Genomic DNA, 22191 nt, shown 5'->3' with positions numbered 1-22191 from the left:
GTGCAATAGTTATTATGTTTGCAAAAGGTTACAGTTCAATATCAAACTACACTCAGGATTTACTTTGAAATTAAAATTTTTTATTAACAAGTTTATAATACCATTTTACTATAGTCTTTGAGTCCAAGATAATTTAAATAGTATTTGGTCGCTGAGGAAGACATAAGTTATAGTAAGCTTCCTTGTTCCAAAAGTCTGGACCTTTCCATCCACACCAGCCCTGGATTTGGGAAAAGGGAAAGGAAAACATTTTACTAAGTTTTAAGACCACTCACTAGAAATTGCAGCACAAAGCTCTGGAATAGGACTCTAATACCTATATAATTCAAGAGTTTTCTAACTGTAGAAAAGTAACTTATTTGGGTCCTTTCAACACAGATTTTAAACTTTTTTTTTAATATTTATTTTTTGGTTAGAGACAATACCTTTATTTTGTTTATTTATTTTTATGTGGTGTTGAGGATGGAACCCAGGGCCTCGCACATGCTAGGTGAGCACTCTACTGCTGAGCCACAACCCCAACCCAGATTTTAAACTTTTAATTCTAGATTATTTAGTCACAGAAATTATCAAAAAAGAAAAACTTCCTAATAGTAATTGTTAGTCCAGATACCACACACTTCATGGGTCCTAAGATGCACAGTTTTATATCTCTGGCAGTCAATAACAAGTATAGCTTATTTGGTTGTATCCTAGATAGGATGAAACATGGTAGTGAGAAACTGATCTTGCCCCATGAGCTGTACTCTGTGTTCTTTCTTTTTCCTCAGGCTATAATCATTTCTACTTGCCATTCTTCATGTCAGTATTAATCCTTTTCTCATGCAGACAAAATTACTTTCAAACAAAATCATATGATTATATGAAAGTTTATAAAATTTCTTCTAGGACCACTGATTAATAAAGAAGAAAAAGCTGATGACTGGTTTATGTTGTTTCAGAATGAAATGCTTTGAGAAATAATTGGGAAGAGGCTAGATGAGGACTCTTCAGATACCATGGAAAGAAAAACAGTCATCTTATTCTTTTAACTAAGTCAGGATATTCTGGCTAAAATTTAGAGTGGCTATAAAAGATAGTGTCTTAGCTCCTTTTTGTGTGTGTGTGTGTGTGTGTGTGTGTGTGTGTGTGTGTGTGTGTAGAGAGGGGAGGTCTTACTGGAAAAGATCTTTTTATTTTATTTTATTTTTTTTAGGAAGGGGGTCAGGGATTGAACCACGGGCACATAACCACTGAGCATATCCCCAGCCCTTTTTTATATTTTATTTAGAGACAGGGTCTTGCTGAGGTTCTTAGGCCTCGCTAAGTTGCTGAGGTTGGCTCTGAACTCATGATCCTCCTGCCTCAGCCTCCTGAGCCGCTGGGATTACAGGTGTGCACCACCATGCTAGGCTGTGTTTTTTGTTTTGATTGCAAAAACATACATTGTAAAAATTCAAACATGATCAAAGTGAAAAAAAATCCTCTCCCTAGGCAACCACCATTAAGTTTGGATTACCATGTATTAGATGTTTCTAAACATTAATAATCTATTTTATTGGCGTGTGTTTTTCACCAAACTTTAATTCAATGCCCTAAAATCTGTTTTCTTAACAGACATATATAAAAAGGCTTATACCATTTTTGTTTTAACCTTTTCTGATACTTTCAGACATGTAGGTTTTCTCCTGGCAACCAGATCCATTTTTTTTTTTTTTTTTAAATGAGAAATGGGTGGAGAATGTGCCAAAAGGTAAGTATATGGAGGACGATGCTTCTTGGAGATGACTGGCCCAGGAATGTAAACAGGAAAGCTCCACAAGAGGGTAAAGAGGAACAGAAGAGGCAGAATTGCCTCTTAGACTGTTGCATCAAGTGACAGTCAAAATTCTACTGATGGCTGCACTTGGCTTTGGCTTCATAGTTTCTTGTAAGCACTGTGTGTCAAGGGGGTTCCTGCTATTGCAGCGTTCTACAGAAATATAACTCCTAAAATAATGTTAACATATTTTTTGAAAACATATTTTAAAATGTCTTATTTTATGCAACATTTAAATATTACTAATTAATTTCACACATTTTCCACTTTATCAAAATAGCCCAAAAGGAGGAGACTGCAATTTATAGAAAAAGCAATCGGGGACAACCTGACTTCCTCTAATTACTTCAGAAAATCTTGCATAGATAATTCTATCTAGTGCAAAGCACCTCAAGCCTGTGGTAAAGAAGTAATATCTATGTCACTCCCCTGATGAAAATAAGGCTTTTCCTGGGGTTCTTGCCTGGCTTTAGCTCCTGCCTGTCTCTCCAGCCACACTTCTGCAGCTTGCTCTGAGCACATTTAACTCCTGTAAGTTCTTCGAGCAGCCCGTGCCTTTCTTTCAGGATTGCTGACTTTTTATCCTTAGGGCTTTAGAAAGGTGTAATTACATTTTTTTTTTTTTAATTTCTGAAAATACCTCACCAATGAATTTCAATGTTAAAACCATCCCATTCTTTGCAAAAAGTGACCTAATTAAACTCCAACTACAAAGTTCAGAGAAACCTTTCTTTGATACTAATGATACTGACCTAAGGAAAACATGACAAAAATGAAGAGTAATGAATGAGTAATAAAATAGTAGGATACATTCATTAGTTGATGATTTAAAAGGTTGTATGCGTTCTTTGTAATTTTAACATATTTGGTATAGAACATAATTGTTATTTAAAATTTGGCTTAATTATGGCTTAAAATACTTGTCTCCTGAAGATTTAGTACTCAATTTTCATATGTGAGAATTCCCTATAAATCAATTTAAATTAATTCTTCTTTTAACTGATATTGTAAAACATCAACAAATATTCTTGAGTTGGTCTCAACTTCAAAATCTCTATAGAATAAGATCAGGTTATATGTAAATAAATCAAAAGCAGTCAGTCCTCCATAATCTCCAGCATTTTGCTTGGCTATTTCTAGTTAATTTTAAAATTATAAAAGTTTATATGTTCTACCCTTATATTTTAAGTCATCAGTAAACCTGGATGTATTTATTTGTATAAAGCTATAAAATCTCTAAAGTGATATATTTATGAACTTTGTGTTCCATTATTAAATATAAAAACTGAGAAAGGTTTTACAAATTTAACCTAAATTTTATCTTTTCCAACTGACTTTGTCCTTCTAGTCTCCCTGTATAGAGAGACAGTTACTCATGATAGCCTTAGAATGCCTCCTCACTGCCCTCAGCTTGTCATCTTTCTGTTGATATCTAGTTTGCTATCCTTCATTTCTGAGTTCTTGGCTTTGTTGCTAAATTTATGTTAAATGGATACTTACCTTTTCCAGAATAACTTGCAGATCTTCAGCGCCTGTATAATGTGGATCTAGAATCAGAAATTTTATCTGCCCTGTCGTCTCATTCCATGCAACTCCTAGTATTGTGTGGGCTAAGACTCCTCCTCCTAGAGAAGACATGACATACCAGAGGCATAAACCATCTCAACTGCCATTATATTTTAAAATAAAGAGACAGATTATTTTGCCTACTTATTGACCTAAATAGCATTAAAATTCATTACCCTAATTGTAAAAGATCATGATATCAAATATACTCTGAAAAGGTAAAATTTTATCCTTGACACATGAAAGATGCAACCTGTATTCATAATCACATAAAGCTTGTATTCTGCTGCCATATCCTTTAAATTATCTAAATTGGATAAGAGCCAGAGGCTCCAAACTCCTCCCAACAGAATAATCACTGCCGTAGAGCCTCTGCTGTATTTGCTCTGATATTTCCAATGATATTGCTTACCTACTCTTTCTGCCTCTTCAGAGACTCATGAATCTTTTGATCAACCAACCCAATATTCTTATTCTACAAATAAAGCCCAGAGAGGTTAAGTCATTTGCACAGTGTCACACAGATAGCCAAGTGACTGAGCCATGACTTTTGATGTCTAGTCAAGTGACCATCTCTTTTTTTTGGCTATTGGGGCTTGAATGCAGGGGTACCTTACTACATTCCCAGTCCTTTTTATTTATTTATTTAGAGACAGGATCTTGCTAAGTTGCTCAAGGCCTCACTGAGTTGCTAAGGCTGGCCTTGAACTTTTGATCCTCCTGCTTTAGTCTCCCAAGCTGCTCGGATTATAGGTGTGTGCCACTGCAGCTTTATCCTTTTTAATACTTCTCTTAGTTTTCCAAATGTTTAAATATAGTTATTGGTTTCTTTTCTTAGCTTTTCTTTTTGTTATTATAATCTTTTTTACAACCTGTCAAGAACCTTGTAAATTTTTAAAATATCCAGAGAGCCAATATTATGGTATAGAATTTAATTTTAAAATGTTTAAAATGACTTATTTTATGCAACATTTAAGTATTACTAAGTCATTTCACACATTTTCCACTCTATCAAAATAGCCCGAGATGTTCAAGATACCTCACCAATCATTACTGGAGTGCCTTCACTCTGGAAATGATTAGCCAGTTCCCGTCCTCGTGAAGCCATTTCTGAGCCTTGGCTAGAAAGAAACCATTTTCCATTAGATGAACTACTTTGAACACTAAGGCCAAATAATGAGTTTGGTGAGCCAATGTTTTCTACCTTTTGTTTTCCTTTTGGTTTGTTATTGAAACAAAAAAGTAAAAATCAAGTGGTAGAGAACAGACTTAGAAAGCATCCCTCCCCACCTACCGCCAAAGGTGACTAGAAAGCAATTTAAAGCAACAGAAACTCTAAATATTTAAGGCTACTAACTATGCTAGGAAAGAAGAAAGGCCTGATTTTCTTCTTCTGGAACTGCATAAAGAAGGTTCTAGATTTTTAATATGAGATTCAAACTGTTCATCTTGATGTCCAGGGCACTCTTATGCAGAAATTTAATTATTAGAAAAAAGGAGAGTTTTTTATTTATGTATTTTTGGTGGTGCAGGGAATCAAACCCAGGGCCAAGCATGCTAGCCAAGTATTCTACCTCTGAGCTACATCCCCAGCTATGGCATTTCTGAGTCTGTATTTTCTCTTCCTTAATACCTACCTATAGACGTGACAGAGGAGATTCTAGGACTGAAATGTATGTCTGTGAAGTTGGTATGAAAATTGCAAAATGTTGTTAAGTACAACATAATTATTATGCAATATCTACTTTTGAGAAAAGGAAAGAAAGATGGAGAGGTAAAGGGAGGTACATATATGTTCCTTGACTCACAATAGGATTCCATCCCCAAAACCCATTATTTAAATTGAAAACACTATAAGTTGGAAATGCATTTAAGATACCTCATATACCAAACATCACAGTTTAGCAACATAGTACATAACGTTTCTCCTTGTAAACAAATGGCTAACGGGGAATTAGCCCACCACCACCAGAGTATTAAACTGCCTATCACTACGCAGGAAAAGATCAAATTTTCAAAGTAAGGGAGTTGGGTTTGTGGTAGAGCACTCACCTAGCATGGGTGAGTCACTGGGTTCAATCCTCAGCACCACATAAAGATAAATAAATAAAGGTATTTGTGTCCATCTACAACTAAAAAATATTTTTTTAAAAAATTTCAAAGTAAGGTTTCTACTGAATGAGTTATTGCATTTGTGCCATTGTAAAGTAATAAATCATAAGTTGGCCCATTATAAATCACGCACTATTAGTATGTTTTTTTTGTTTTTGTTTTTACTTTTTTTGGAGGTGCCAGATGATTTAAACCTTAATTTTTGGCTTAATAGGGAATGTATAAATAATGTTTTAATGTACCAAAACTCACTTGAAAAAATTATTTGCTTCTTAATCTGTCATTATTTAGCAGTGATTTCCATAACTATTCCAAATTCCAATTGTGAAATCAGACATATTAAAGCACTTGATAATGAGGATACTATAACTATAGTTATCAATTAAAAAATACATTTAAACACCTGAGGTCATACAATATAGAGTTAACTAGTTATGGTTAGAGAAAGTGATATAACTTAATTTATATTTTCTCATTTTAATAATAGAATTCTCTAGAATTGTAAGATAAGTATATTATTTGGACACATTATTGGTTTATTAATATCTTAGAAAAAGAGCAAGAGGCAAACAAAAATGTCAGTCACAGATCAAGATTTGATTTTGTCCTTTCAAGACTTTTTGAAGAATTACGCACTCAAAAACCAGACTTTTGCTGGATGTGGTGGTTCATGCCTATAATCCCAACAGCTTGGGAGGCTAAGGCAGGAAGATTACAAGTTCAAAGCCAGCCTAAGCAACTTAGGCCCTAGGTAACTTATCAGAATGTTGTTTCAAAATAAAAAATAGAAAAGGGCTGGGGAAATGGCCCAGTGTTTAAGCGCCCCTGAGTTTAATCCCTGTTACCAAAAAAAAAAACCCAAAAATACCCCAAACTAGACTTTGTAAATACAAAGGTTAAAATACTTGTAAGTTTTCTTTGTATAGGCTAAAATTAGGCCTAGACAATGAAGCTATATACCACAGTTTATTTGTAAACTCAAAAGTCTTCTAAGAGCAAATAAAAAAATTTAGGGTTAAAAAATGAAACTTATAAAGTAAGGAGAAAGAGAAAGGAGTGAAAATAAATAGGGGAAAATATATAATTTTTAAAATTATTTTTAAAAAAATGACAAACTGTCACTTCGAAATGATTTACCTAATTTCTTAAAGTGTTCTTACCTGACAAACAATATTTTTGAAGTTATACCAATCAATTGGTTTAGTACCAGCTGTACCTCAATAGATCCAATCCATTGCCGTGATCCGACAAATGTTGCTGGTTTGTCACCGGCATCAACTAGAGCCTTTATGTGTTTAAAAATATAAAAAAAATCCATATACATGACAACTATTAAAAATTACATTTAGGGTATTTTCTCTGATTACCAGTATGAGAATATTTTTTTTCCTTCAAAATAACAATATGTCTACACCACAGGGCAATAAAAATTATTAATGGTATTATATTAAATTATTAATGGCTAATAAAACATATACTTGCTTATAATTTAAAATGGGGTGTTTAGTACCTGCTGAATTTCCCTGTGTGTTGGAATGGCTCTCTCTGTGTATCCCTGATGTCTGAACCAAGAGCAGATAGTCTGCAGCGATCGGTAGGCACAGCCCCAGCCATTGTCATCTATCCGATCCTGCATATAATGGTGATAACCATATATGCCCTGGACCACATAAATCTATATAAAAAGAAGAAATATAACACAATATTAACTTAAGATAGAAGTACATATTTTATACATATGCCTGAGGCATGTTTACTGTTCTGACTATTGCTTTAGAACCTTGTAAAAATAGTCAATCCCCAAAAACCAAATGCCAAATGTTTTCTCTGATATAAGGAGACTGATTCATAGTGGGGTTGGGAGGGGGAGCATGGGAGGATTAGATGAACTCTAGATAGGACAAAGAGGTGGGAGGGGAAAGGAAGGGGTATGGGGGTAGAAAAGACGGTGGAATGAGATGGACATCATTACCCTAAGTACATGTATAAAGACATGAATGGTGTGAATATACTTTGTATATAACCAGAGACATGAAAAATTGTGCTGTATATGTGTAATATGTGAATTGTAATGCACTCTGCTGGTATATATAACAAATTAGAAAAATAAATAAATAAATATGCCTTCACAGAACTATGGCTTAACATTATACCCTCTTTCTTGATTTTATTAAAAACCAAAGTTCCTCAACAGTGGACCCAACAGTGGTCTCCTTTCCAACTTCATCTCCTTTGCTTTTCCCTATTTCTTCATCTGGTTTGGGTTCAAATACACCAGGGATAATCTGACCTCAGAGCCTTAAGGTTCTTTTGGATAGAAAAACTATTTACCCAAATAATTTTATAGCTTCACCCTTTTTCCACTCAGGTTTCCATTAAGTTGTCAGAGACCTTCCCTGACCATCCAACCTAAAGATGGCATGCTCACTCTCACCACCTGTCTTCTGCCCTGGACATCATCTTTAGCCTACTTTATTCCGAAGCATATCACTATTTGATGTTTAACTTAACATTGCTTCTATAACAGACTGGGCACTCAATTGATACAAATGTTGTTGAATAAATGATGATCTGCCTAAATGAATAAATGAAGGACTAAAGGAATGTATAAACAAATAAGTGAAGGATTCATAAAATGCTTCTGCATTTTATAAACAGCCCAGGGTGTTATTTAATAACTCTAAAATAAAGGTTGATATTATAAAATTCTTAGTTGTAATATAATGCTAAGAATGCACATCCTTTTTTATAAACCAATATTATTTTCTAAAACAATTGAATTGCTTGTGAAATAAAAGTCTGTTCAGTACTGACATAATTTTTTCCCCAAAATAATTTTGATCAGGGTGTTGACTGAGTCCACAGATGCACAACCATGGATATGGAGGGTCAACTGTGTAAGAATCCTTCTTGGAACGGTTGTGGAGGCAGGGAGTGAAAAAGGAAGGAGTGCTCTGTCAGACTGATAATGTTCTAGTGCTTAAATAAGTAGGGGCTCCTCGGCACTCATTTCCTTGCTATGCTATACATTTTACATATGTATTATATGTACATATAAAATATTACAAAATAAATATTTAAAAATTATTATCAATGCTTCTGGCTCCTTTGTAATACAGATAAGGAATTTCATTGTCACAAATATATCAGTATTCACTTAGTATTTTTAGTGTCAAAGTTCTCTAATTTAAAGAATTAAAAGAGAATATATGATATAATATCTACCCTGGAGGAGTTCTGAATATTGTCTGAGAGAGAAAACATTTATGTAACCATCTACTAGAAAAACCATCAAGAGTTTTATACTTTTTGTCTCAACAAAAAGTATAAAACTCTGTTTTATACTTCCTATTCTATGATTCTATGTCTGTGACAGAGCAAGATTCTTTTTTTTTTTATTGGTTGTTCACAACATTACAAAGCTCTTGACATATCATATTTCATACATTAGAATCAAGTGGGTTATGAACTCCCATTTTTACTCCAAATACAGATTGCAGAATCACATCGGTTACACATCACATTTTTACATACTGCCATATTAGTGACTGTTGTATTCTGCTACCTTTCCTATCCTCTACTATCCCCCCTCCCCTCCCCTCTTCTCTCTCTACCCCATCTACTGTAATTCATTTCCCTCCATGTTTGTTATCCCATTCCCCTCATAACCTCTTATATATAATTTTGTATAACAATGAGGGTCTCCCTCCATTTCCATGCAATTTCCCTTTTCTCTCCCTTTCCCTCCCATCTCATGTCTCTGTTTAATGTTAAACTTTTCTTCCTGCTCTTCCTCCCTGTTCTGTTCTTAGTTGCTCTCATTATATCAAAGAAGACATTTGGTATTTGTTTTTTAGGGATTGGCTAGCTTCACTAAGCATAATCTGCTCTAGTGCCATCCATTTCCCTGCAAATTCCGTGATTTTGTCATTTTTTAGTGCTGCGTAATACTCCATGGTGTATAAATGCCACATTTTTTTTAATCCATTCATCTATTGAAGGGCATCTGGGTTGATTCCACAGTCTAGCAATTGTGAATTGTGCTGCTATGAACATCGATGTGGCAGTATCCCTGTAGTGTGCTCTTTTAAGGTTTTCAGGAAATAGTCCGAGAAGGGCAATAGCTGGGTCAAATGGTGGTTCCATTCCCAGCTTTCCCAGGAATCTCCATACTGCTTTCCAAATTGGCCGCACCCGTTTGCAGTCCCACCAGTGTACAAGAGTACCCTTTTCCCCACATCCTCGCCAGCACTCGTTGTTGTTTGACTTCGTCATGGCTGCCAATCTTACTGGGGTGAGGTGGTATCTTAGGATGGTTTTGATTTGCATTTCCTTGACTGCTAGAGATGGTGAGCATTTTTTCATGTACTTGTTGACTGATTGTATGTCCTCCTCTGTGAAGTGTTTGTTCATGTCCTTGGCCCATTTGTTGATTGGGTTGTTTGTTTTCTTACTGTCTAATTTTTTGAGTTCTTTGTATACTCTGGATATTAGGGCTCTATCTGAAGTGTGAGGAGTAAAAATTTGTTCCCATGATGTAGGCTCCCTATTTACCTCTCTTATTGTTTCTCTTGCTGAGAAAAAACTTTTCAGTTTAAGAAAGTCCCATTTGTTGATTCTTGTTATTAACTCTTGTGCTATGGGTGTCCTGTTAAGGAATTTTGAGCCCGTCCCCAAAATCTGTAGATCGGAGCCAACTTTTTCTTCTATCAGACGGAGAGTCTCTGATTTGATATCTAGCTCCTTTATCCACTTTGAGTTGACTTTTGTGCATGGCGAGAGTAGGGGATTCAGTTTCATTTTGTTGCATATGGATTTCCAGTTTTCCCAACACCATTTGTTGAAGATGCTATCCTTTCTCCATTGCATGTTTTTAGCTCCTTTATCAAATATAAGATAGTTGTAGCTTTGTGGATTAGTCTCTGTGTCCTCTATTCTGTACCATTGGTCCACCCGCCTGTTCTGGTACCAGTACCATGCTGTTTTTATTACTATCATAGCAAGATTCTTAACAAGGAATAGGTCTCAAGATTTCTTCCCATCTTTTCAAAATAAGTGAGTCATTTAATAACCCTGAAATGCTCTCTAAAGACTCTTGTATGTACATGTAACAGTGAGTGCTCAGAGTTCTTTCTAGGAGAAGCTGGTGTGTCCACAGTTCTGATGGAGCTAAGTGCATTCAGATGGATAAGACTAAAAGTAGGCCCCTATTGTATCATATATTCAATTTTAGTTCTTCAGATTTTCTTACAAAAGCCCTTGGACACTCAGAAGGTGCTGAATAATTGTTATGAAAAGACAGCCAATTAAATTTTCCTTCTTTTGGGAATCTGAATTGAGAAGTACAGAGTGAACCAGTAAGGAGCAGGTAATGAAGTTGAAATGAAGCACACACTGAGCAGTTAAGAAGAAGGATAGGAAAAAGTCCTACACAAACTGAAACAATGAGGATACAGAAGGTATGAAACTGAGAAAAGATAGAACAGGCCACTCAGGATCAAAAACAGACACATAGAAAGCAACAGAATAGCCATCAAGGAGTCCATGTAGGACTTGACAGACACCCGGACAGCTACCAGTCTCAGGGTTCCTTTGTTTTAAGAGGGCCAGCTGTGCTCCTATTCCTATTTCTTATTAGCCTACATGTATTTTTAACTCCTTTCTCCATCCCTTTTATTTAAGGGAGAATCTATCCTTTATGTGAGAATCTATCCCTTATAACCAGGTAGATGACGTGTAGAAATTAAGACCAAAAAGTTGCCAAATGTATCCTTCAGTGTGGTTTGTGCAGATATGCCCTTAATTAGAATGATTTTGCAGTTTCAGAATGAAAAAAATGGAACAAACCTTCAAAGAAATCAAGGAATGAAATTTGAATAAGAGAAATGTGGTATATACTCTCCACTCTCAGGTCACTATTATGTTAATTACTGCTATCTTAAAGACTGTTCAAAGAAATAGGTGATAAATTAATTTTTTAGGGATGACATATATTATGAATCAATCCTTAAAACTTCTCTTGGGTACCAACAAAAAATAAATGAAACAAATGATCAAATGACTCTTATATGCAATTAGTTAAAACTCACCATATGGGCTTCTATGTTAGGTGGATTAAGATAAGTATGTGGATTTCTAATGTAACCATCTTTGTATGGCTCATCTGGAAAGTGATAAGCATTAGACCTTTTGAAATAAGGTCTGTCACATGGCAAACTGAAGAGATCATGTAACTCCTAAATGAAATCAGAATCAACAAAGAAAAAAGTTAATGATCAAAATTCTTTGTCAATAAATAAAGATATAAAAACATTATATTTGACAAAGATAAAACTAGATCAAAGTATTTTGAAAAATCATGTTAAGAGCACTTTACAAACATAAAGGGTACTGATTAAATTATAGAGTAGAAGTTGGTGGTATTAAACCAACCAAAATGGCATGAAAATAAAAATATATGTACATGTTTAAAATGTGATATTTTCTCAACTGTATTAAAAAACATGTAATAGTTACTTTTAAAACTCTGACATCACTCCTATGTACTCTAGTATTTGAAAAGACCACCTTGGATAGATGTTACCTCTGCAAATCAATTCACCTTGCATTTACAGAGAGGTATACAGGGTTAGAATATTACACTACTTCTTAGGGATAGATTTTAGGAAAATGGCCCCATAATACAATTTGATGGGTTATAGGCAAGGCCACATATCAAAAAGATACACTTAAAAAAATAGTCATTTTTACCAATAAATCTAATTTCTTTAAATGCTAGTTATGTTTTTATCCAAATTCATCTAATAAAACCTAATAACCCTACCTAAGGTAAAGTATTATCATAGATGATAATCAGCATTTGCATAAATTCTAACGTTCCTTCCTTAACTGTAATCTTGTTTTATTTATTTTTTCCCCACAAATCTGGAAGTAACAGAAGGGAAAAGCAATTTGTTAACAATCATCAGCTAATCTAAACATGCTACATCTTTTCATTTCCGCATTTCATTATAGAAAAATTAAAAAAATTCCATAGAATGTATGAACCAAATGGAGCATTTGAAATTAAAATATAACCAGCACAATATTTTTTCATTAGTAATACCAAAAAAGTTCCATGAAAACAGAAATTAAATAATATAAAAATAATAATTTATTTCCATACTTTTAAGGTAAATTACAAAATAATTTCCTTTTACTGGAAATACATAAATAAATATAACATGAACACTGGTCATTGTCTTTTTCAAGAATAAATGAATTGATTTTACCTTTCTATAGGCCTGCAGCTGGCCATCTGGAATTCCTGATGGATATGAAACTGTTACGAGACCTTTTTCTCCTGGTAATAAAAAGTGCAATGGTTCAGGTACCACGATAGATGTTTCTTTCATATATCTCAAAATGCATTTTTCCATATCAGTTAGTTGATTATGAATTGTATCCACTAGAAGTTTACGAACTCTGCGGGGGGAGGAAATACACAAGTGTATTAACAAAAGTCTTAATGGCTACTGAATCAAAGTGTAGAGCTAATATATCTCTAACATAGTAAAAACTTGATTGGATCAGGTTAGTTAAAACAAGTCTGGATCAGGTTTGTTAAAAGAAGTCTAAATCATGTCAAGTAAAAGAAATTGTATTTTCACTCTGTGTGGATAAAGGGAAACCCTCTAGTTTTTGGCATGCTACCCTACTTTCTCCAAATAAATAATTACTAGGTGACTCTTTGGTTGATAATAAACAAGGAGTAAATCATAGTAAAAACAACAACCTCTCAAACATGCCATTCTAATATCTAAAAATGGGCTCTGATTACTTTGCAGGAAGGGTCTTCATTTAAATGTGGCAGTAATAGTATAAAAATACTTACTTTCCCCATGTTTCTTCTGGAGAAACAGACAGAACTGCATCGACTGGCAAGGTCATATTCACATAGTGATGTCCTCCGCTTTCCCTTTCAATGATGGGGGTTACAGCGGCCAGAGAGGTTGACATTTCCAGCATAAGATCTATGTTTACTATTTGATGCTATATAGATAAACAGCAATGTCAACTTGTTGAACATTACGCCCAAAATATGAAGGATAAGTAAAAGGACCTTTTTTTTTTAAGGACAATACATAAAGTTGCAGTGAATTGTTTAAAAGTACAAATCTTAAGAAATTTCTTTTTGCTTTAAAATAATCTGGGCAAAGAGGGAGAGTGGATAGGAAGTAAAGATGAAATCGGACTGGTCATGTGTTGACACAATGTTAATGCTAGGTATAGGTTCACCGTGGTTCATTATACTAGTCTCTCAACTTTCGTATGGATTTTAATTGTTAAAAAATTCAAACAAGGGCTGGAGATGTGGCTCAAGCGGTAGCACGCTCGCCTGGCATGCGTGCCGCCCGGGTTCGATCCTCAGCACCACATACAAACAAAGATGTTGTGTCCACCAAAAGCTAAAAAATAAAATATTAAAAAATATTCTATCTCTCTCTCTCCCTCTCTCTCTCACACTCTCTCTTTAAAAATAAATAAATAAATAAAAAAATATATATATATATATATTAAAAAAATTCAAACAAACACCATAAGATAACTTCACACAAAAGGAACTTTGACTATATACCCCTGGTTTAAATACATACAGACCTATAATCAAATGTTCAGCTGTATTTACTAGGTTTGATTTTTGCAGTCTAAAACTATTTTCTGTGTCTGAACAAATTTTGCAAAATACTGAGGATACTGGCAGTCAAGCTTCTCATTGGGAGTTGTTGATAACTTGGTGGAATTGAAGTGGTATTGAAGGAATCAATATTACTTACACTGATAGATATGCCCGTGTGTATCTATATATATATGCATACTCCATGAAGAATGACTGATTCCTGAGCTGGAACAGGGAAAGAATATGTTGCACCTGGACTATCTTACGGAAGACAGAAGGGAGTGCTCAAAAATATAATTGCAAAAAGACAACAGAGGAGGTTTGAAGGTGCTTCTATTGGTCAAATCTTAGAAAATATAAGTGTTAAAATAACTAGTGATAGTACCAGATTATAGTCCATTTCATAAAATAAGAATCTAAGCTTCCATGCAAATGAGAAAAAAATAAAGAGGGATTGGGGGCAGGCGGACTCTTCCTTATAGTACAATGCTATCTAATATATGTAGAAGGAAACCATAGAAAAATCACCAGGTTGTAAGCATCATATTGGATTCTGGTGAAATTTAACAATGGCAATTAAGAGCTGGATTAGAAGTACTCTCTCGTGGGATATTAATCATAATGGAATATATAGTACCTTTACCGCAGAGAAAACTAGTAGATACCATCTTAAGTAAGTGATGAAAGTTAACATCACTAAGAATTAGAACAAATTGATAGCATCTGCCTCTTTAGTACACTATACTGGAAAGGACATAATATCTCTTCAGTGATATTCCTGACCATAATACAGGAATCTAATGACCAGAAAGCATAAATACAAACTCAAATCAGGGAATATACTTTGAAATAACTGACATGTACTACTCAAAATGTCACGTTCTAACTATTGATAATTTTCAAATCAATCTCCACCTCACAATTTTTTGTGCATATCACATTTGTAAATTTAATAGCTCGTCTGTGTCTTACTTCTGTCAAACATACTCACAATGACCTCATATCTTCATCACTTTCCATTTTTTCTCAAGTAAGAAACTGGCTGTGCCATATCCAATCAATTTCCAAATACAATTCATTGCATACTCTAAATATCTTTTGTATCCACTTTTTCTTCTCTATTCTCATAACTGGTGGTTTAATAAGGTCTCACTAATCTCATAGGCACCCATTGTCCACCAATCAGATTAAAAAAACACTATAGTCACTCTAACTTTGTACCCTGGAAGAAGTGTTTCCATTTTTCATCTCTGGAAAAATTTGTGGAATATGGCAGGTAATCAGTAATACTGGTGCGAAAATCAGTAGAACAAAAAACAGTGTGAAGAACAAGAAATCCTTTAGCATTCATTATTTTACATGTCATATGTCCCTTTGTCATTTGTAAGATTGAGTATTTTTATGTACTTCTATTTACTTTTAAATGACTTGTAAAAGTATTCAAGTCTATCTTATTTTTGTGAAAACAAAGAAAGCATTAAAAAAAATTTCCAAGATATGTATTATAGTGAGATAAAGTTTAGATATATGAAACAGACACAGAATCTTTTTGAAACTCAATGTTCTGACCTATAAAAATAAGGTTAGATTAAACTATCTATAAGATCTTAGCTCCAAATTTGAAGATTTAATATTTTTATTAATAAAGAAGACAAGTGATTTGCTTACCATGTCTGATAATTTTTTGTCTTTCTTTCTCATGAATTTTCGTTTTGTATCTTCTTCCTGCTCAGATCTAAAATTTTTGATACACAGATACATTTAAAAATATGAAGTGATGTTTTGAAAACATTTCTAGAAATCTTTAAATGTACTTACTTAATAAAGCGCATTATGTTCTTACAAGCAGAGCTATCAGTCAGTTCTCCTGGAATGGTGTTTATGTCACTATTAGGCCATACATACACTGAACTATGGCAAATTCTGAATACAAGTGCATTTGAAGAAAGCTTTTTCGACAGGTCACTCAATACACGTTTTAACGCCTTTTTGATAAAAATTTCTAAATTAAAAGAATATGTAAAAGGTAAGAAAAATATTAGATTTTTCAATCTGAATTCTTTCAAATACACAGGAAAGTAAAACATAGTGAAACTGACTCTCAGATACCCATTTCCATTAATTATAACAAATATTTTTGCCTTTCTATTTGTTTAAAATTAAGATAAAACTTACAAACCATAAAATTTATTCTTTTAAAATAGGTGGCTTTTAATATATTCCCAAGGTTTTACAATCATCACCAATTCTAGAAAATTTTCATGACCCTACAAAGAAATCCCATCCCTATTAGCAGTTAAGTCTTCATTCCTCCTACACTTTTCATTTCTTATCTTTCTGAACCTCTGTGTGGCTGTAATATAATTGATCATACTTTTAATGAGTGATTTCATTTATTATCAAGGTATTAGCTATCATCTTTTATGGACATCACATTCCTTAGCTCCAATTCTGACCACTTTCCCCTAAGTTTCAGACAAATGTCTGTTGGGAATCTGCACTTAATGTCCCATAGGCATCTTGAAATTCTCAAACACAATTCATCACATTCCTCCTCTGGTATTCTTTATCTTTGTTTATGGCAGTAGTCCAAGTCAGAAGCAGGACAACATCCTAGAACTTGTTTTATACAAACCCCATTGATTTTTCTCCTGTGGACTTTCTTATACTATTATAATAGTATTTTAAAAAGTAGGGTCTGGAGATGTGGGGTTATGTACAGTTGCAAGTCTAAAATGTACAAATGTATTAGATTTATTATTTACATTAGGCTCTGGATGTATTACGTACACTATGCTCATTGGCAATATTTATGTTTATTGTAATAATTTTCTGCAAGGGAAGGAGGGGACTTTTTTTTTTTTTAATTGCCACAGAGTTACCCATGGACTGGTAAAGGTGCTATAACCATGTTTAAGTTTAAATACTATTTAATTCACTTACTAAATATATAACCTTAGTTCATTTAACCTGTCTTTCACTTGTTTTCATTTGCCAAATGGAATCTCAGTATATTTTATCATTAATTTTATGATAAAAAGGTAGAAGTTTTCTCAACACCTACCATTAGCAGTTGGTAGCTGGAAAGCCAGATCAAGGCCTCCTCTTATTCTGAAGAGTATATCCATAGTTTCTGAAATTACCTAGAATAAAACAAAAATTCCCTTATGAAGCAAAACATACCCATCCTCAAATAAATTAGAATCTATTAGACTTTAGAGTAAGGCATTAATTAAGCTTGAATCTTTGGATTATTTCTTGAATTAGTTCCTTGTTTTATGGAGAAAAATAAAATGCGATGCCTTGTGTTTAATCAGCTTTTCATAGCTGTGACCGAAATACCTGACAAAAACAACTTAGAGGAGGAAAAGTTTATTTTGGGGTCAGGGTTTCAGATGTTCAGTTTCTGGTTGGTCAGTAGACTCCATTGCTCTTGGCCCGAGATGAGGCAAAATATCATGGGAAAAGGGTTTTGCAGAGGAAAGCTGCTCAGCTCATGGCAGCCAGAAAGGAGAGACAGCACATAGGCACTTAAGATGTTAATGACAAAACATAATCTACTTCCTCCAGCCATGTCCCACCTGTCTATAGATACCACCCAGGAATATATCCAAATTATTAAACTACCAAATGGGTTAATCCACCCATTAAGTTACAACTCTCATTAATCTACTCATTTCACCTTTGAACATTCCTATCTTGCCTAACATGAGCTTTTTGGGGGATACCTTGTTGGAATAAGTTTCAGTCTCAGCTAGCAGCTACTAGCAGCTCGGAAGTGCCTGAAATACCACCTTCCTTCAGGCCTGACAGGAGCGCCTGCAGGATGGAGTGAAACCACATCCTCAGCACTTGTGGTTAGCATTGCCAAACTGCCCCGCTAAGAAACTGAGAGTCAGGGGCTTCAGGGCATGGAATCCCTGACTCAGTAAGGGTTAAAGACCCTTCCAGATTGCTTTCTGCCACGACAGCAATATTTAGAGTTTCCTCACAGTGCGGTTACATTAGGCAGAAGATGATTGGCTTATGGATATTGTCTTGCTTATGTATGATTGACAGGCACGCCCCACTCAAACCCTATAACCGTTATGTGCATTCCAAAAATAAACTGAGCTACTGGACAACGACCTGAGACTGGTCTCCAGCCAGTTCGTTCACCAGCTCCCGGAGTCTGTGTGTTGATTTCACGTCTCTATCCCCACCCTCCCCAGACAAGGTAGCCGAGTGACCATTGATCATGAAGGGACTAGGAACACATTCAATACCTAATATCCAAACCTTAACATCCCTAAATTTTAAATCAAGGGTTTTCAACCTTCCATACTTAAATCACCTGGGGAACTTAAAATTTTGATACTTGGGTTGCACCCCCAGAAATTATGATCAATTGGTCTAAGTTAGACCTAGGCAAAAGGATATTTAAAAGCTTCCTCTGCCCCCATGCCCGTGATTCTAATGTGCAAAAAAGGTTGAGAACTACAGTTTTAAGATGATATTTCTAAGTTATAGTCTTGAGGGATTTAACAATGACATGAAAACATAAATGGTAAAGAACCAGTTTAAGAATAGAAAAAGAAAACTGAAGGTAATCTGATGACACCTGGTGGACAAGACAATGAGAGGAAACTAACAAATCATTGGGATGGTGTCAGTATAAACTGGAAACTCTTCTTAGAAAGTGGCAATAAGAACCAAAGCTTTTTGAGCTGGGGTTGTGGCTCAGTGGTAGAGCATTCACCTACCATGTGTGAGGCACTGAGTTCAATCCTCAGCATCACATAAAAATTAATAAACAAAATAAAGATATTGTGTCTATCTACAACTAAAAAAAATACACTTAAAAAAAGAATCTAAGCCTTTTATAGTCCCATCTTTGGGCTAGTGGTTGTGCAGATAGAAATTTACTCTAAGAAAATCTGCAAAACTCAGAAAAATTAGGGTATTTTAACCTACTTACCATCAACAAAAGATTGGTTAAATAATTATGAATATCGTACAACTATAAAAACCACTTAAAATAGAATTTAAATGGCATAGGATAACACTTGCAATGTGGAACATGCAGAGGGAGAAGAACTTGCAAAATGGAAATGATCAACGGTTCTTAACTTGGGTCCATATGCCAAGTTCCAGGTAGTCAATGATGATATATGACAAACAAACTTTATCACTGTGTGTGAGAGAGTGACCAAAAGACACCAGCAAAGGTAGGGAATGGGAAGAGGGAGAGCTTGTATTTGAGGAGAGGTTTCAAAGATTTTGTCATATTCTCAAAATATGTCTTAATCAGGCTGAAAAATCATACTGAACAGTGAGAACCGTATTTGGAATTAAATAGATATTGACCTCGACTATGGACATTGATCCTCAGAACATAAAGTAGGTACCATTACAACTTTTTCTCACTTCACAAATATCTTGTTGTTTTTCTTTAAGAGTAACTGCTTTTATTTATTCTAAAAATTTTAAACTGTTGAAAGATCCCACCCTTTGTCCCAATTCTGCTTCTGGGAATTTATTCTAAGGAAATAATCAAGAAAGTTCAGGACATATTCAGCCTCACTGGTGACCATTTATCTTACTGCTGTTTAGCATAGTTAAAAAAAAAATAAGAAGAAAAAGAAAGGGAGGGGGAAAGAAACCACTGAAGTAGCTCTCAGTAAGAAGTTGGTTATATAAAGATCAATATTACCATACAAACAGTATATGGACATTTGAATAAAAAATATTTTTTAAAAGAAGGTAAAAGCTAAAAAGATAGGCAAGAGCAGATTTTAATTCTGCTACTTACTGCATGATTTTGCCCAGTTTAATTGCTCAAGTCTATTTCTCTTCTGTAAAACTGGGAAAAGAAAGGTTGTCACGAACATTCCATATGTGAAAACACGGGAGTCTCCCTGGACTTCTGAATCAAGATCCTCTCTGAAGAAATAATATTTAAGCTAAGATGTGACAGTTGAGTAGGTAGGAGTAGCAGGAGTATTAACACTTCCAGAGGAACAGAGTGGGGTTGGAGGTAGAGGAGCCCATTGCAACAAGGGCACGGACTCATGAAGGCCTGCTTAAAAGACCACTTAGGAGACTACCCTAGATGGTTAGAACTAACAGTGGCAAGGACAAGGATGGCAAGAGTGGAGAGAGTGACAATGGACAGGCAATTAGAAGTAGAATCTATAGGACTTGATTACGGATTGGACATTCATTTGAGAAAAGGAAGGTGTTAAGGGTGATTTCCAAGTTTTTGGCTGGCAGGTGGATTGTGGTGTCATGTGCAGAGATGGGAATTCCTGGAGTAGGAGGAGATGTGGAGTGAGGGAGGTGAAAATGATGAGTCAATTTTGAACCTGCAGGGTTTGAAATACATATGAGCAATCCAAGTGGAGGCACAGTTAGCAGATTTATGAATCTGGAGCTCAGAAGAAAGGACTAAGCGGGAGATACAAAATTGGGAGAAAGCATAGGATGTTAAGTGTTCCTGTTAATCTAGGATAGGGATTGGAGGACCTGGCTGAGCTATGAGACAGGAGGGAAACCAGGAGAGTGCAACACCGAAGCTAAGGGAACAGAGTATTTATTTGAACAGCTATTCCTCTTTCCTAGCTCAAAATCCTTCTTTCTTAATAGCCTTCAAATACGACGAATAATGCTCATTCTAAAAAAAAAAAAAAAAAAAAAATCAATCACAAGGAGGAGAGGCAGGGAGCGAGTATTCCAACGCAGCTGAGCCGAGGGTGCAAGTTAGTGGCTGCAGCTGGGAGAGGCCAAGGCTGCAGACTCCAGACTACGTAGTTTGCAGCGACCTTCGTGGGCCGGGGAGCCCGCCTCCCTTCAGGGGCTCGGACCCGTACTTGCGCCGGCTGCCCAGGTCCGAGGGGAAACGCAGGGGTCCGTGACGGACAGAAGCGCTTACCATTTCCACGACGTCACGACGTGGGGGTGACACGGACGTCTACTTCTGCCTACAGGATCTGGGGCCGGCCGGGAAGTGGCGTCACCGCCGGCCAAAGGGTAGGGCTTGGGCGGGGGACTACAATTCCCAGCATGCCCGGCAGCAATACGTCACAGAACGTACCACTTTACAACTCCTCGCCGATGGATAGAAGGATGGGAAACGAAAGACTTTTTTCGATATATTGGATTGATTGAGTCCTTTGTATCCTATAGACCCTCACAAGTCGTCCCGTGTGTTTTTCAATGCGGATTGGAACTCTCCTCGTGTCCTCCCTTAGCCTACTTGGAATAGTTTCTCCCGTACCCCGGGCAACGCAGCACAATAAGCCCCAGCAGTGCACCGAACGTGCGGAGTCTTTTCGCAGCCTGCGTGCCGGGCGGGAATCTCTAGCGCGCGGGAGGGCGACGCGGAGCCTAGTTGCTCCTGCAGCGCAGTAAGTCCGGAACCGAGCTGGGACGATCTGATCTTGGTTGTCGGATTAGGTGCCCTTGGGAGAGGCGACTTGTTCCTCGCAGACACCAGGTGTTGTCCCCTAGATACCTGTCTACTCCAAGCCTTCTTATTCCTAATGGGAAATAATTTCATCATCGCCTCAGCCAGAAGTTTTCTGCTCATTCTTCATCCCCCTATGCACTTTGTCCATGCCTTTTGAAGAGAACCCGCCACATTCCACTTACCTTATACTTATTTTCTTCCTTAGCAGATTGTCAGCTCCCGGGGGCGGGGGTGGGGGGGCGGTAGGTAGGTAGGTAGGTTTCAGTTTTCCTCGCTATTACCAGGGAGCCTTACCCGGAGGAGGGATTTGCCAAGTATTTGTTAAATGAATGAATGAATGATTTTGTAACTGTAGCTCAAGAAGAGTTTAGTGAGAAAGTTAAGGGCAAGAACTTTTCTCCTTCCCTTGCTCTGTGGCTCACTTGACTGGGTGCCAGATCCTGTGTCCTGGGAATAATAGCACAATAATGAACCAAGTTAGCCATTGGAGGTAGCGTGCACCTGCAATCCCAGCTACTGGAAGGCTGACGCAGGAGGATTCCTTGAGCCTAAGAGTTTTGAATCCAGCCCTGGCAACAAAGGAGGACTCCCCTCTCAAAAAAAATGGTG

General features: G+C 36.0%; 1 protein-coding gene across 3 annotated transcripts; it reads right to left on the bottom strand.

Annotated features, from left to right (window-relative positions):
- Positions 1–6: 6 nt before the first annotated feature.
- On the bottom strand, positions 7–21175 carry UFSP2 (UFM1 specific peptidase 2). Of its 3 annotated transcripts, none has more exons than XM_081268958.1 (12): positions 21046–21175; positions 17200–17278; positions 15954–16137; positions 15804–15870; positions 13350–13507; positions 12748–12940; positions 11566–11712; positions 6987–7151; positions 6637–6761; positions 5417–5445; positions 3299–3423; positions 7–220 (listed from the first exon to the last, which is right to left on the bottom strand). In XM_081268958.1, exons 1-12 carry the CDS (start codon positions 21046–21048, stop codon positions 134–136), a joined length of 1362 nt encoding a protein of 453 aa, XP_081125084.1. In that variant the 5' UTR covers positions 21049–21175; the 3' UTR covers positions 7–133. The 3 variants fall into 3 exon arrangements, with proteins under 3 accessions (XP_081125084.1, XP_081125083.1, XP_081125085.1); XM_081268957.1 differs by lacking the exon at positions 5417–5445 and adding an exon at positions 4409–4485; XM_081268959.1 differs by lacking the exon at positions 7–220 and adding an exon at positions 4409–4485 and having other exon boundaries at positions 3298–3423.
- Between the last annotated feature and the right edge of the window lie 1016 nt (positions 21176–22191).

The sequence above is a fragment of the Spermophilus citellus genome (genome assembly GCF_964194105.1).
Source record: "Spermophilus citellus genome assembly, chromosome: 16".
NCBI classification, from domain to species: Eukaryota; Metazoa; Chordata; class Mammalia; order Rodentia; family Sciuridae; genus Spermophilus; species Spermophilus citellus.
The sequence above is the reverse complement of the archived record's forward strand: the minus strand, read 5'-3'. Positions and strand labels throughout refer to the sequence as shown.

Excerpts from the sequence above, each read along its gene's own strand:
- UFSP2 (XM_081268957.1), bottom strand. Across the intron at positions 4,486-6,636 it reads TCAAAAATATTGTTTGTCAG|CCAAGGCTCAGAAATGGCTT; the intron begins GTAAGAACACTT and ends GTTTCTTTCTAG. Across the intron at positions 221-3,298 it reads TGCAAGTTATTCTGGAAAAG|GGCTGGTGTGGATGGAAAGG; the intron begins GTAAGTATCCAT and ends TCCCAAATCCAG.